Raw genomic sequence first — 12,850 nt, 5'->3', positions numbered from 1 at the left:
ACAATTGATGATCCTTCTACCTAAATGATTAAAGTTTGCTTCAAGCTGGCAAAGACTAAGTAGGAAAAATATTTAATTTTGTTTATATTCATGTATGTGTTGTTGTAGAATGTTATTTTAAATTGTGGTACATTTGTTTATGCTGTGAAACATTTTTTTTTAATGATGCAAAGCTGTGTTTCAATCTTTTATGTTGTATTTGCTTAACTCTGTGAAGCTATTGTTCTTTGCTTGTCTGAAACACTTGATGATCTAATAAAGAGCTGAATGACAAAGAGTGAGTCAGGAGAAATGAAAGGTGGGGGTAGCAGGGCAAAGAGAATAAATAGAAAGGGAAATCTGTGAGGAATAGAAGGAGCAAGATAGAACAAGGAGAAGATGACATCAGGGGTCAGACATCTAGCTACACAGCAAACCATGGAGAAAGAAGTAAGATGTACAGAAAAAAAAAGGAAAAAGCCCAGAGGCAAAAGATAGATGGGGTAATTTAATGTAAGAAAAGCTGGCTAGAAACAAGCCTCTGTGTGTTTATTTGTGAGTTGGGTGGTGGTGTACTCCAAAAGTCAAAAGAGTAAAAAGAGTATAATAATTAATAGCAATTAATAGCAATGTGTCAATGCATATCTGTATGCATGTATGTATGTATAAACATATATATATACATAAAAGTTTTTTATGATGAAAGTAACTTTATTGCTTTCAATGTTTGTTGTCATTCTATTAATTATAGTTGATTATATAAAAATAAATACAAATAACATTTTGTGCTTATATCTTATCATTTCATTAAAAACTGAAAAGTCCATGAAGAGTTTAATTATAGTGTAAATTTCAAAACATACATTTCAAAACATACTCTGAGGGAGAAGATACAAATCCCAATTCCTAATGTTGTTAAATCTGAGACTTTACAATCACAAGAAAGTTGTTATATAAACTAAGATAGTGTACAATCCCATTCATTTTAGACAGCAAAAACAATACAGTGGGAAGTAGGTGTCACCTGTATGTAAGTGGAAACTATTGTGCAGGTTCTTTTGTTATTACTCTTCAATCTTTACCATAGTATACTTCATATAAATCATGTTAAACCCAGGTGTGGACATGAGGAAGACCCAAGCCTCTGGTAGTTTGGTATTAGCAATTAGATGGTCATGACAGATGAGCTGAGAGTTCTCTCAGAGTTCTACTACACCTCTGGTGGAGTGTATTGTTCACTAAGACCAGCTACACTTTGTTGTGTGTTAAATGTTTTATTGATCATAGCAGGTTTTATAGCAAAGAATGAAGTTGAGGAATCAGTCTCTGAAAGTCATTAAAAAAAATAAAACCTGTGAGGTAAGAAGAATCTTCCAATACAGAATCAATGAAGTGTCTTTTGATAAACCTATAATATTTAATATATTTGTGTGAGATTGAGTCCTATATTTAACAGCAAAGCGTGAGGAGCAATGCATAGTTCATGATTTTCCCGTAGAAACTGATCTCTCTCAGTCAACGAGACCCAGCGCTACTATCAGTCACTGAAAATTGATATGTGAAAAATGAATCTCAAAAATTCTTTTAAACTTTTAAAATATGAGAGCATATCTTATACCCCGGAGGCTAGGGTTCAAAACAAGGATGCTAACCATTCTATCTTGTGATGCCAGAGGATATATACATGCATTATAGTCAATAGACAGCAAAAAAGGTTTTTATTGCTCATTTATATTTTTTATATTATGAGCATATTCATTATAATAATCATTGGAAAATCAAGAGTTCAGTTGATAGTCTAAGTGAAAACTTTAAGAGCAGGAAGAGAAAGGGAATCAGTGTGAAAGTATCTCACGCCAGTTGGCATGAGGCAACTCCTTTGAGTCATTCATACCCAGCATTGATGGGAAGACTGTTATAGTAAACTTTGGCACCAATCAATTGATAATTTTTCATGAAATTATAACAGCACAGGACACACACATAGACTGTGGTAAGTTCAGTGTGGTCTGGCTGTTAACAGCACTTGCTTTCCTTGCAGATTGTTTACATGGGCTGGTGCGAAGCACGGGAGCAGGAATCACTCCAGGACCGTGTGTACACACCTGTCTTTCTCGCCCTGAGGGGCTCCTGTCTTTACAGGTTCCCTTCGCCTCCAGTAAGTGCTTGCAACCAAATGTTTGAGCTCTTGGAGAAGCTGATAGGAGACCGACATGGCATAAATGATGCTTATTTAACAATACATTTTGAAAATGAGGCACAGCACAATTAGTAAATAGTTAATACATGTTTTGTCAAATGTAAAGTCTTGAAGAAATTAGATGTTTCTGCTTAAGAAGCTTCTAAACAGAACAAGTCATAATATTGTTAAAAATTTTGTGAAGTCATGGGGAAAGGTTTAAGAAATATACCCACATATATGTGAGGGAATTCAATCATTTTGATGAGGAAGTAAAGAAAAGATAATAGGTAGGATAAGAGATTTTTAAAAATTATTATCCATTACTTCTGTATTTGTGGACCCTTTGAGTGTCCTTAGTCTGTATTTGGAGCGTTTCATTGTCTACATTAAATGTTCAACTTGCTTTTAAATTTTATTAACCCCCAATACATAAAACCTCAGCATAGTAAGTCAATATTAAGTCTAGGTCTGTAAAGCCAAATTCTATGATGTTAAAACTTTAAATGAAAGGCAGGTGTGATGGAACAAGCCTTTGATCTCAGATTGAGGTCTTTAAGGCTGGCCAGGTGGACGTAGTGAGACTGTCAGAAAACCAACTACTTTAATACAGCAAAACAAGAGTAAGCTTATAAAATACGAAAAGATCAAATGGAATTACCTTGGGGAAAGAGAAATATTTTCGGGAAATACATTAGTTTTCCCTATGGTAAAAATTACGTAGGTAGATCAACCACTAAAGAAAAAGAGTTCATCTTGTCTAACAGTGTCAGAGGATTCAAACCCTGACCATGCAGCCCTGTTTCTCTGGCTTCGAGCAATATTGTGCAGCATGGTTGGAGTACAAGCCAGCGAAGGCTGCTTACCTTCTAGCAGCCAGGATATAAAAAGAATAAGAGGACTTGGGTTGTTAATGCTCCATGGAAGTTCTTGTCTCTGGTGACTTAAACTTCCTTGAATTATAGCTCAACTTCTAAATATTCTGCCATGTCCAAAACTATAACAGACCATTGACAGCCGTTCAATACATGGGTCTTTGGAGATAGTCAAGTTCAGCTACAGCATTAAGCCGTCACTTTCAGATCAACATATGACCTTCCATATGATGTAGTTCTTTTGGAACTATGTTTGCAATATGTTATATTGTATAATCTACATACACTAAACATATCTACACATCTCTTTCTTTAAAGCCTTGCTTTGAAAGCATGTACCTTACAGAGAAGTAAAACTCAACAAATATTTATTGGCTGTAAACACAAGATGTCATACTGCTCAAAGACAGGTTTAGTAATATAAAGGATCTAGGAGTTTTCAAGTCTGAATCATTGTTATTTTTAATGTTTATGCCTACCCAAAATTCATAGTACCAGAAAAAAAATGTTTATATTTTTTGCTGTATTTCTTCCCTGAGTAATATCTTCTGCTTGGAGAGATAAAATATTTCAAAATAAGTAAGGGAACTATCTTCATAGTGGTGTTGTATCTTTCCAGTATCTCAATAATTTTGGAATGCTTTTTAAATATCAACAACTTATTTTTAAATTATTGAGATCCAGGTTGATATTTTATGTCCTTCCCTGCATCTTACTAAAGAAAAATACATACATATTACTTGCATCAATATATGTGTTCAGAGAGTACACAAATCATTTTTTTAATTTGTCAAATGAAAAGTGTTAGTGACAACTTAAAATACTTTCTGAAAAGAGGGATACAAACGGTCATAAATCTTGGATAAACCCAAATGGTGGAGAATGAACTTTCTATGAACTCCGTCAGTGATGGAGAAAGTAAAGAAACGCATCTGTGAATGTGCCATTATCCAGATGAAGCAGACGGGAGCAGAAGTGCATTACTAGAGCCAATGAACTGTTCTCTTTTAAAGGTGACCACATGGGATTGGACACGAGCAGATAAAACTTTCTCCATATGTGAGATCATGTGCAAGGTTCTCAAGGTATGTGCAGCAAGGGCGGGAGCTTCAGTCTGCTATGTTCTGCAGAGTCGGGATCTGAGCTCATGAAGGGCCCATGTGTACAGATAACAGATAAATAAAAGAAAATATGAAGAGAGAAAATTAATGATAATTAAAGGAGGAAAGCTGGAACACACAGAAACACACAGTTACTCAGAGAGCAAGTCTTTGACAATAGAAAACATGAAATCAAATACAGAAAATACTTGCTTTGCGTTGGGATCTGATAATCACTGTATATCATAGATCAGTTAATTTCTCTGTGTGTGACTCTTAGAATTGCCATAGCAACAAGTCATCAGGAATTCTGAAAAAAATTTTAAATGACTTACACAGACTACAGTAAGAATTAGAGTGGTCTATTTGGAAGAAGCATCAGTGCAAGTTTCTTTTTAAAATTTTTATTTTGCAGGTATAATAATAAAAAAATTTTATTTTGCAGGATATTATATATTATATTATATTGTAATATAATATGTAGAGATAGATGACATCATCTTGAAGCAAACTTTCATTTTCTTCATATCACAGGTTCATTCTTAGTTATTAAAAAAGACAAGCATTTTCAAGGTTAACAATAATTAATATTATTGTTATGGGTAGTATGTGCAAATGAATATAAGTACCCTCAAAGCAATATATGACTAAGGCAAAATTTGGTATCAGGAGTGTGTCATTACAGGAACAAACCTGACCATTTGGTTCTTTGGAGATTTGAAAGACTTTGAGACTTTGGAGTAGAACAGTGTTTGAATTGAACGATTTAAATGGGGATTATTAGGCTATTCTAATAGGATCCTTCAAGATGGTAGTGCTGAGTAGGCGATATTGTAGGGGCCAACCTCAAGAGGTTTCAGAGGGCAAGATTATTAGTAAATGGCTTTAAAAACTCCTTTATAACCAAGAGACTGTTGTGCTATTTTGCCAAACAATGGGCTACTTGCTGCCCTTGACCAAAAAAATTCTGCCTGAAGCTAAATTCAAGAGTTTTGTATTAATAGTGTTGGCAGAGTAGCATCTTCTGGATGCTTCAGGCAAACCCCCATAGAATAATTAGAAAATAAAGCTTACGTAAGCTTCTTTTAAAAGCTAGTTATCCAAAAGGAACAAATATAAGAATATCGAAGAATAATTCTCACACACCAGGCATTAATCACTAAGAACTGCAATTCCATTTTTTTTTTAGTATTACATGGTTTTAGCTATAAGGTTTTTTAAATTTAAAATGTGTTTTCAAAGAAGGATTAAATGGCCATATATATGTTACCTGGTTCAAACTGGATTCCTATATGTTATGTGTCCAAAATGTGTGTTGTCTTCAGCAATAGGGTCTTATCTTCAAGTTCTCAGAGTCAAGCAAGGACAATAAAAACAGACTATATTGTTTTGGTAGATTTGGGGACCCTACCACCCAGCTAACTCAAAAAGAGCAATCTTGTACTTTATGTTAAATATTAATCCCATTTTCAGCCACTGTTCAGTTCATGTTTCTTATGAATCCATGCAGATGCACCACACACGACAGTTTTATACTTGCATTCATAATAATCGTGCCGGCATATTTAGTGCTGTTTTTGTTTAATATCTGTCACTGAGACACTCCCAGATATACTTGCTACAAATCACTAAAAGCACCTGGCCACCTATTTACCTTTGCGCTGCACTCACATTGTGCCTTTAGTATTTTCCCTTTAGATGGAGCCTATGGTATCTTCATAGCTCACTGAATGTTTTCATCAAGTGTTAGAGTTAATTCTACAATACTGGAAGTAACTTCTTTTATTCTTCCAGTATCAAATTGGGATGCAAAAAGATAGATATTCTTTTCAAAATTATTGCTAAAGTCAAAGATTTTACACATTTCCACTGTTTAGTGATGGTGCATTTGAATGCAGTCTTCGATCAAAGGCTTAATATTAATGATTACCCTTTTAACAATTTTTAGTACACTGAATAAATATTTCAAATTATGTATCAAAATAGTACAGCCTGTTGTCCTATACTTTTTCATATATAAATATTTTGAATTTGGAATGTACCTTGGAATTGAAATGTGTTGGCTTAGGGAAACACCTTAAGGGAAAACTTGGGACCAAACCAAGAAATTTCTAGAAGCAAAATCTTCTGACGCAATGAAATAAAATTGTACATATAAATGAAGTGTTTGCTTTGGGGAGTATACAGTGTAATTGGGGTAGACAAATTGTGTTCAAGTTTTTCCTAATTTCCTATGAGTTCATGGTTTTTAAAGGATTTGCAAAATCATTTCAGTGAAACTCTCATGCCTATGAAAGATTACATCATCATAAACATTATTCCATCTCAAGTGTTGAGACAGCTTTACAAGGTTGTATGTCAGGCTGTTTTGCAATCAGAGAGAGTTGTTGTGTGTCGAACACTGTAGTTGTTATTCTTTTGTTAGTAAAAAACAAAACTAGCAGGCGAATCTCTGTGAGTTCGAGACCAGCCTGGTCTACAAGAGATAGTTCCAGGACAGTCTCCAAAACCACAGAGAAACCCTGTCTCAAAAAACCACACACACACACAAAAAAAAAAAACAAAACAAAACAACAACAACAAAAAAAACACTAGAGTCGTTTCTGGTGGATGAGCATCAGTAGTTAAAATAGGAAATCGTGACAGGTGTGGAATTTGAAATTTGTTTGTAGTGAGTATTCTGATAAGGTTAATGACAGTACAGAATTTCACGTGTTTTATAGAATCTACACACTGTTTTAAGCAGCGTTGGTAGGTATTTTCTGTGCTGAGTATGAATTGATGTATGCCAGCCTGTGTAACTCCAGGTTTTCATCAGGACAGTGACCTGCTGGATCGGCGGAAACATTGCTTTACCATGCAGTCAGAGTGTGGGGAGGACTTCTACTTCTCGGTGGAGTTAGAGAGTGACCTTGCCCAGTGGGAACGAGCCTTCCAAACAGCCACCTTCTTAGAAGTAGAACGGATACAGGTAAGAACCTGTGTGTGTGGTACCTGGGGAGATCTCCCCACTCACTTGAGTTCACAAAGCACATGAGCACAGTTCTGTGAGGTTGCCCCCATCTCAAATGCATCCAATGTTTAACTGTTATCAAAAAATGAATAATTAGCCATATTATTGAAGTTCTTTTTACATAATTTTGCCTTTGCAGTTTACTTACTAATAAATATTACTATAATTTGAATCTTATATAAAAATGCTCTGATTATAGTTCACTATTTATGAGGTTGTTTCCATTCTGTAGACTTGACCACCTAGTTTCTAGATGCCTCCCTTCATCTCTGCCTTTAAAGCAAATCATAGTATGTGAAGCTTTCTTCAAAGGTTACTTCATGCATGGGCAACCTCATAATTTCTAAGGGTTCCTACCATACTACTTTCACAACAACTTTGCTGACTTTCCCTTCCTCCCACCTTAGCAAAAATACCATTTTCTTTTACTGTTTTCTTCAGATGGCTCACATCATCACATTGGAAATATTTGTTGTCAGAGGTTGCTTATTTTATTCCTCTATGGATTGAAGTTTACTACATTTTTCAAATCACAAGTATCCAGTGGGTACTTACTGAATTGTAGTTCGTCAGTATGAAGTCATATCTAAGTCAGATTTGATATGTCCTTTAACTTACTCAAATACATGAGATCCTGAAACAAGACACCTCATAAAATTGGTTTCGTGGTTGACTTGGAACAAGATAGAGCAAAATTCAAAGTTAAATTGGTTCCTTCCCCTTGCAATAGACTCAGAGATCAAGGACAAACATACATGGACAGTTATTTTTTAAACACATACGGTGACAGAAATCAAAGGAAAATATTTAGAATTTATTCAGCTTTTGGGTTGTTCATCTTTCATAATTTCTCTTTGTTTACTACATTTGAAATGAGTACATTTATTTGATTGGCTTGGATTTTTCATTTTCATAAAATTTCATTTGCAAATGTGAATAAACTAACAGAAAGAATGTTGTTCAATATGTATAGAATGATTATCTCAGTTTTTTTAAATATGGGGAAATGGAAGATACGGACTGGCAATACTTACCTATAATCCCAGCAATTGGGAGCTAAAGGCAGGTCAATAAAGTTGAGTGTCATCCTCAGCTGTATAATGTAATTTGAGTCCAGTCTGTGCCACATGAGACCCTGTCTCAATATAGTAAAATACAACAATAGGAAAAATAGACCTAATGAAAGATGCACAAAAGGAAAACTAATAACTTCATTAATGCTATTGAAAAAGATGATATATAAGTGTTTTTATTTCGAAATAAATTAATATTGCAAAGACTACAAAGTGATGATGTCTACCTTCAAATATATTTATTTACTTATTCATATTTTATTTTGAACCTGTAATAAACTTAGTATAGATGCTAACATATTTATTTGAAAGGATGATCCATGAAAGTACACACTTTGAATACAATCTGCATTATCATTTAAATTTATAATTAAACTTAAGAAATGTAGTGAATATTAAAACATAAAAACCACAACTTAGGAAAATAGGTTACATTTCCTAACTTAAAAAATAATGTGAGATGTAATTCATTTAGGCTAAGATTACTGGCTTTGTAATTTTACTAGGGTTAATGAATTTTGACAGTCAAGGACACATTTATTTATAACTATAACTAACATTTGTCATAACTATATACTAACCCAGTTCAACAATTACTTCTTTAAATATGTTTTGGAGAGGATACTAATGTCAAAAAATAATTACATTTATTTAAAATTATTTTTGATTTTTTTCTGAATGTGTCTTTATTTGGTAGTAAAAATTTATGTCCAGTGGTTCTTTAAGATATTTATTTTATGTATATTTTACCTGTAGATGCTATACAATATATAATTATGCAAACATCTTGCAAAGTGATTCATTTTGGAGCTTCCACAAAAGAATAATTTTTTCACAGTAAAATAACTTTTCATTACATAAATGTAACAATAAAACAATAAATAAACATTTTATTATATAAATGCATTAAATACACTCAGGTTTGTTGACATTTTAAGTTATACAGGAAGGCTTTATTGGATCTCAACTTATATATTTATCTATTTATTTGTTTCCATTTAATGATTATTGAGGCAATATAATTTAGTTAGGAATGTTGAACTTAATGTGAAAATTCTATTGCACTATAACAAATACGATTTCACCTGGAATCTTCCTTTTAATTGGATGTACAAAGAAATGGCAAATAATTAAGACTATATAAAAGTAAACACTGTAGCCTTGAGCCCTCTTTAATGTTGATCTTAGTTTTAATATATTACTAATGAGTGAATTCAGCTATTTAAGAAGCCCATGTATTAAACAAATACAATCACACCAAAGCATGTACATGGCTTCTAATCTACTATTTTAACTCTAAATAAATAGTTATCATAGCTTTAGGTTTTTAATGCAAATTAGGCTTTAATCATATGGATATAACATTCTGATAAAAATAACTTGTTATGTTAAGTCATAATTATAGGCACTTGTGATAGGCAATATATTATATAAATATAATACAAACAAATACAATATAAGAATTAGCATCTGAAAATTGCTGAAGGAAATAGTTCCCTCACATGCTATTTATGATTATAGTTCATCTAATAGAACCATTTAGCTTGAAATGAAATTCAAAAAAACCTAGAAAACTAGCTATAAAAATGTTTCATGTTGTATATGAGGCCCAAATTGTTTCATATATGAGTTATTTCCTTTTGATATTTTAGTATCTATATTTACTTATCTTTCCAAAATTTTACAAGTAAAATTATGATGACCTAGGGTCATATTCATGTTAGGAATTTATTATTTTACCGAACCTCACTTATGCACATGCTAAGTATTATGTGTGTAGAAAATATGTTATATTTCCCTTGATAGCGATGCTGTACCAATCACTTGAAAGCTAACAGTATACTCTGCTTTTCCCAGTGCAAGACCTATGCTTGTGTGCTGGAGAGTCACTTAATGGGCCTCACGATTGACTTCAGCTCGGGTTTCATCTGCTATGATGCAGCAACAAAGGTAATATGTTCCAGGTGACAGGAGATTTAGAGCGACAACATTGTCAACTGAGAATGAGTGAAAAGCCTTTGAAGTCTTTGCTGGACTCAAAATAATTGTATTCTGGATTTAAGATCCTCATTTTCATTCATGGAACATAATTTACATTTTAATGCGTTTTTCGTAAACAAAGTCTGAATTTTAATAAAGCATGATTAATGGATAATTAATATACCAAAGTAAATATATATCACTGTCCTGATATACATATATACATAGAAAGAGATGATTGATTGATAGACTTTATAGAGACAGAGACAGACATATAGGTAGATTGTGGAAAGTACATGAATAAAGGAAAGATAGATCATAGTCAACAGCCAGTTTAAAGATAGATGATAGAAAGATGCATAACAGTTGATTAATAGTGGATACAGATTTATTCTCCTTTTGAAAATATAGCTTCATACTTTTGGGAATTTTTTTCTCTAGATATTATTTTGAAGAGTTCTGTCAGTTCTGTCACGAGTTTTCTGAATTAAATCTAGATGATGAATATAAGGAACAGGTTTTTATAGTTAATGTCTCAGAATTACGTATGGAATGGTGCAGCTTGGGTGTTTGGAAACTCTAACAAATGAGGGTCTGCCTTAAACACATGACTTAATGTGAATACTGAATATTCTGATGGGTTTCGTGTTTCACAAATCATTCATACCCTTTGGAAAGAAATGGACTTTCCTGGACCATCATAGCTTTAAGAATAGTCAGTCTCATTGATTAGGTGAAAAAGCTAAAGTATTCCATTCTTTATTATCAGCTGGAAGTGATCTTCCAGCTCCTCTAGTTCCAGTCTCCTAGTTCATGCTACAGCATCTTCAGTGGTCTTCAATTTGCAGGAATGTGTCTTGCTACTGTCTCCTTTATTAAAGGATGGCCCAGGATGGTATTAATTGAAGAATTCCCTCTCAGTAGTTTTAGAGACTAATGAGTAATCTGTTTCTCTCAAATTATTGTGTGCACAAGATTTTCTATAGAAAATAAGACAGTAACACATAGGCGAGAAAAGTAGAGTATAGATTATTTAGGGATGAAGTGGATCGAATGGTGTACTGAACTGGTCATGTGAGCAGGATACTAGCACATTCATAGAGAATTACAATTCTTTATGAATCATGAATTCATGACCCAGCACCTGTGATTGTCATTCAGAAAGACCCCACTATCTAAGGACTACAATGGCAGCTTCATGTTCACAGTGAAATCCAATATTACATGCTGGAAGAATAAAATTATGTCACATAATTAGTGGTCTCTGTGGGATGCCTAAAGAATACTCAGTAATTAAAATTTCCAGATGTACCCTTCTGATATGTTTAGTAAGGCTACTATCAAATAAAAATAAGCTTGTGGGTGTTAATCTAGTGAAATAACTAATCTACTGATTAGTTAATCAACCTGAGTATTAAATTAATTTGATAAGTATATATAGCAATAAATGAAACTTATTTGAATGAAAATAGTCTTTTTAAAATTGGAAATGTGTTTACTTAATATGAGTCAATATAGCCAGCAGTCTATACTCAGTCATTTGTTAGTCTCTAGGAAATATTTGAAAAATTTGATCATTTACTTGTTGCTGCTGTTATGAAAATTAACAGCCTTATTAAAATATAATATACACACTATATCCTGCACTCCTATGATACAGACTAAGTACAGTTACAAAATGGTGTAAACATCACCAAATCCACTTTGGTAACTTTCCATATTCCCAGAAGAACATTTTTATTTATTAGTGATTTCTCTTTGCATCAGTTACTTTTTGAGAAATTTAGAATTTTATATGTTTATTTTGTGTGTTTCAACATTTTCCCTATATGTATCACTATGTACTCTGTGTACACGGTACCCATGAAGAAGAAAAGGTTGTTAGATGTCCTAGAACTCGAGTAACGGACAATTATTGACTGCAGCGTAGGTGCTGGGGATCAAACCCGTGTTCTTTGCAATAGCAAAAAGTGCTCATAACTGTTGATCTATTAGACCATATTTTAAAAAATATTGTCATACTGTTTACATTCTTCCTCTCCTCTGTGCACCCCTTCTATCCCTCTATTTTCTCTCAAATTCATGATGTTTTTACCTTTGTTATTGTTTTACACACATACACAAACACACACACACAAACACAAACACACATACACCCTGCTGAGTCCATTTAGTTTTTCTGTGTGTATGCTTTCAGGGTCAATTACTTCTCATTGGATAACCAATTAGGGCATTGGTGGGCGTATATTTGGTTCTCTTATCATTGATACTGCATATTATTCGAATATGTTTTTTAGTAAAAATTTAAAAGCCATCTTTTCTCTGTTACCAACAGAGGACAACTGAACTCAAAGAACATAAGCATGCTGGCATCAAATTGCCCATTGCCATGACTCACCTGCCGCTTCTTCCTAAATCACAGGAGCATTTTTATACACAGGACATTTTATGCTGCATAAATGTCCAGAGTAATGATGAAGGCAGTAAAGCATTCATTCTCCAACCTGGTTAAATGTTTAAGTCAGTGTTATCTGTTATTGGTGTTTCTCTGTGAGACAGCTCTGGGACTACCAGCTTTCAAACATGGTTTTAACCTGTTAGGCTTTTATTACTGTTGCTGCTACAGCTTCAAGGTTGAATTATATAGTACA

General features: G+C 33.4%; 1 protein-coding gene across 3 annotated transcripts in view; it reads left to right on the top strand.

Annotated features, from left to right (window-relative positions):
- Sntg1 (syntrophin gamma 1) overlaps positions 1–12,850 on the top strand; it is a 348,433-nt gene that overhangs the window by 321,653 nt on the left and 13,930 nt on the right. For all 3 annotated transcript variants that reach the window (XM_050163780.1, XM_050163772.1, XM_050163789.1), the window contains 4 exons: positions 2,021–2,137; positions 4,047–4,118; positions 6,952–7,104; positions 10,077–10,169. In XM_050163780.1, the coding sequence (XP_050019737.1) occupies positions 2,021–2,137; positions 4,047–4,118; positions 6,952–7,104; positions 10,077–10,169 (435 nt within the window). The remainder of the gene's footprint in view (positions 1–2,020; positions 2,138–4,046; positions 4,119–6,951; positions 7,105–10,076; positions 10,170–12,850) is intronic.

The sequence above is a fragment of the Alexandromys fortis genome, unplaced genomic scaffold (genome assembly GCF_014885135.2).
Source record: "Alexandromys fortis isolate MF-2015 unplaced genomic scaffold, M_Fortis_MF-2015_v1.1 scaffold_18, whole genome shotgun sequence".
NCBI classification, from domain to species: Eukaryota; Metazoa; Chordata; class Mammalia; order Rodentia; family Cricetidae; genus Alexandromys; species Alexandromys fortis.
This window is presented reverse-complemented; position numbering and strand designations above follow the sequence as displayed.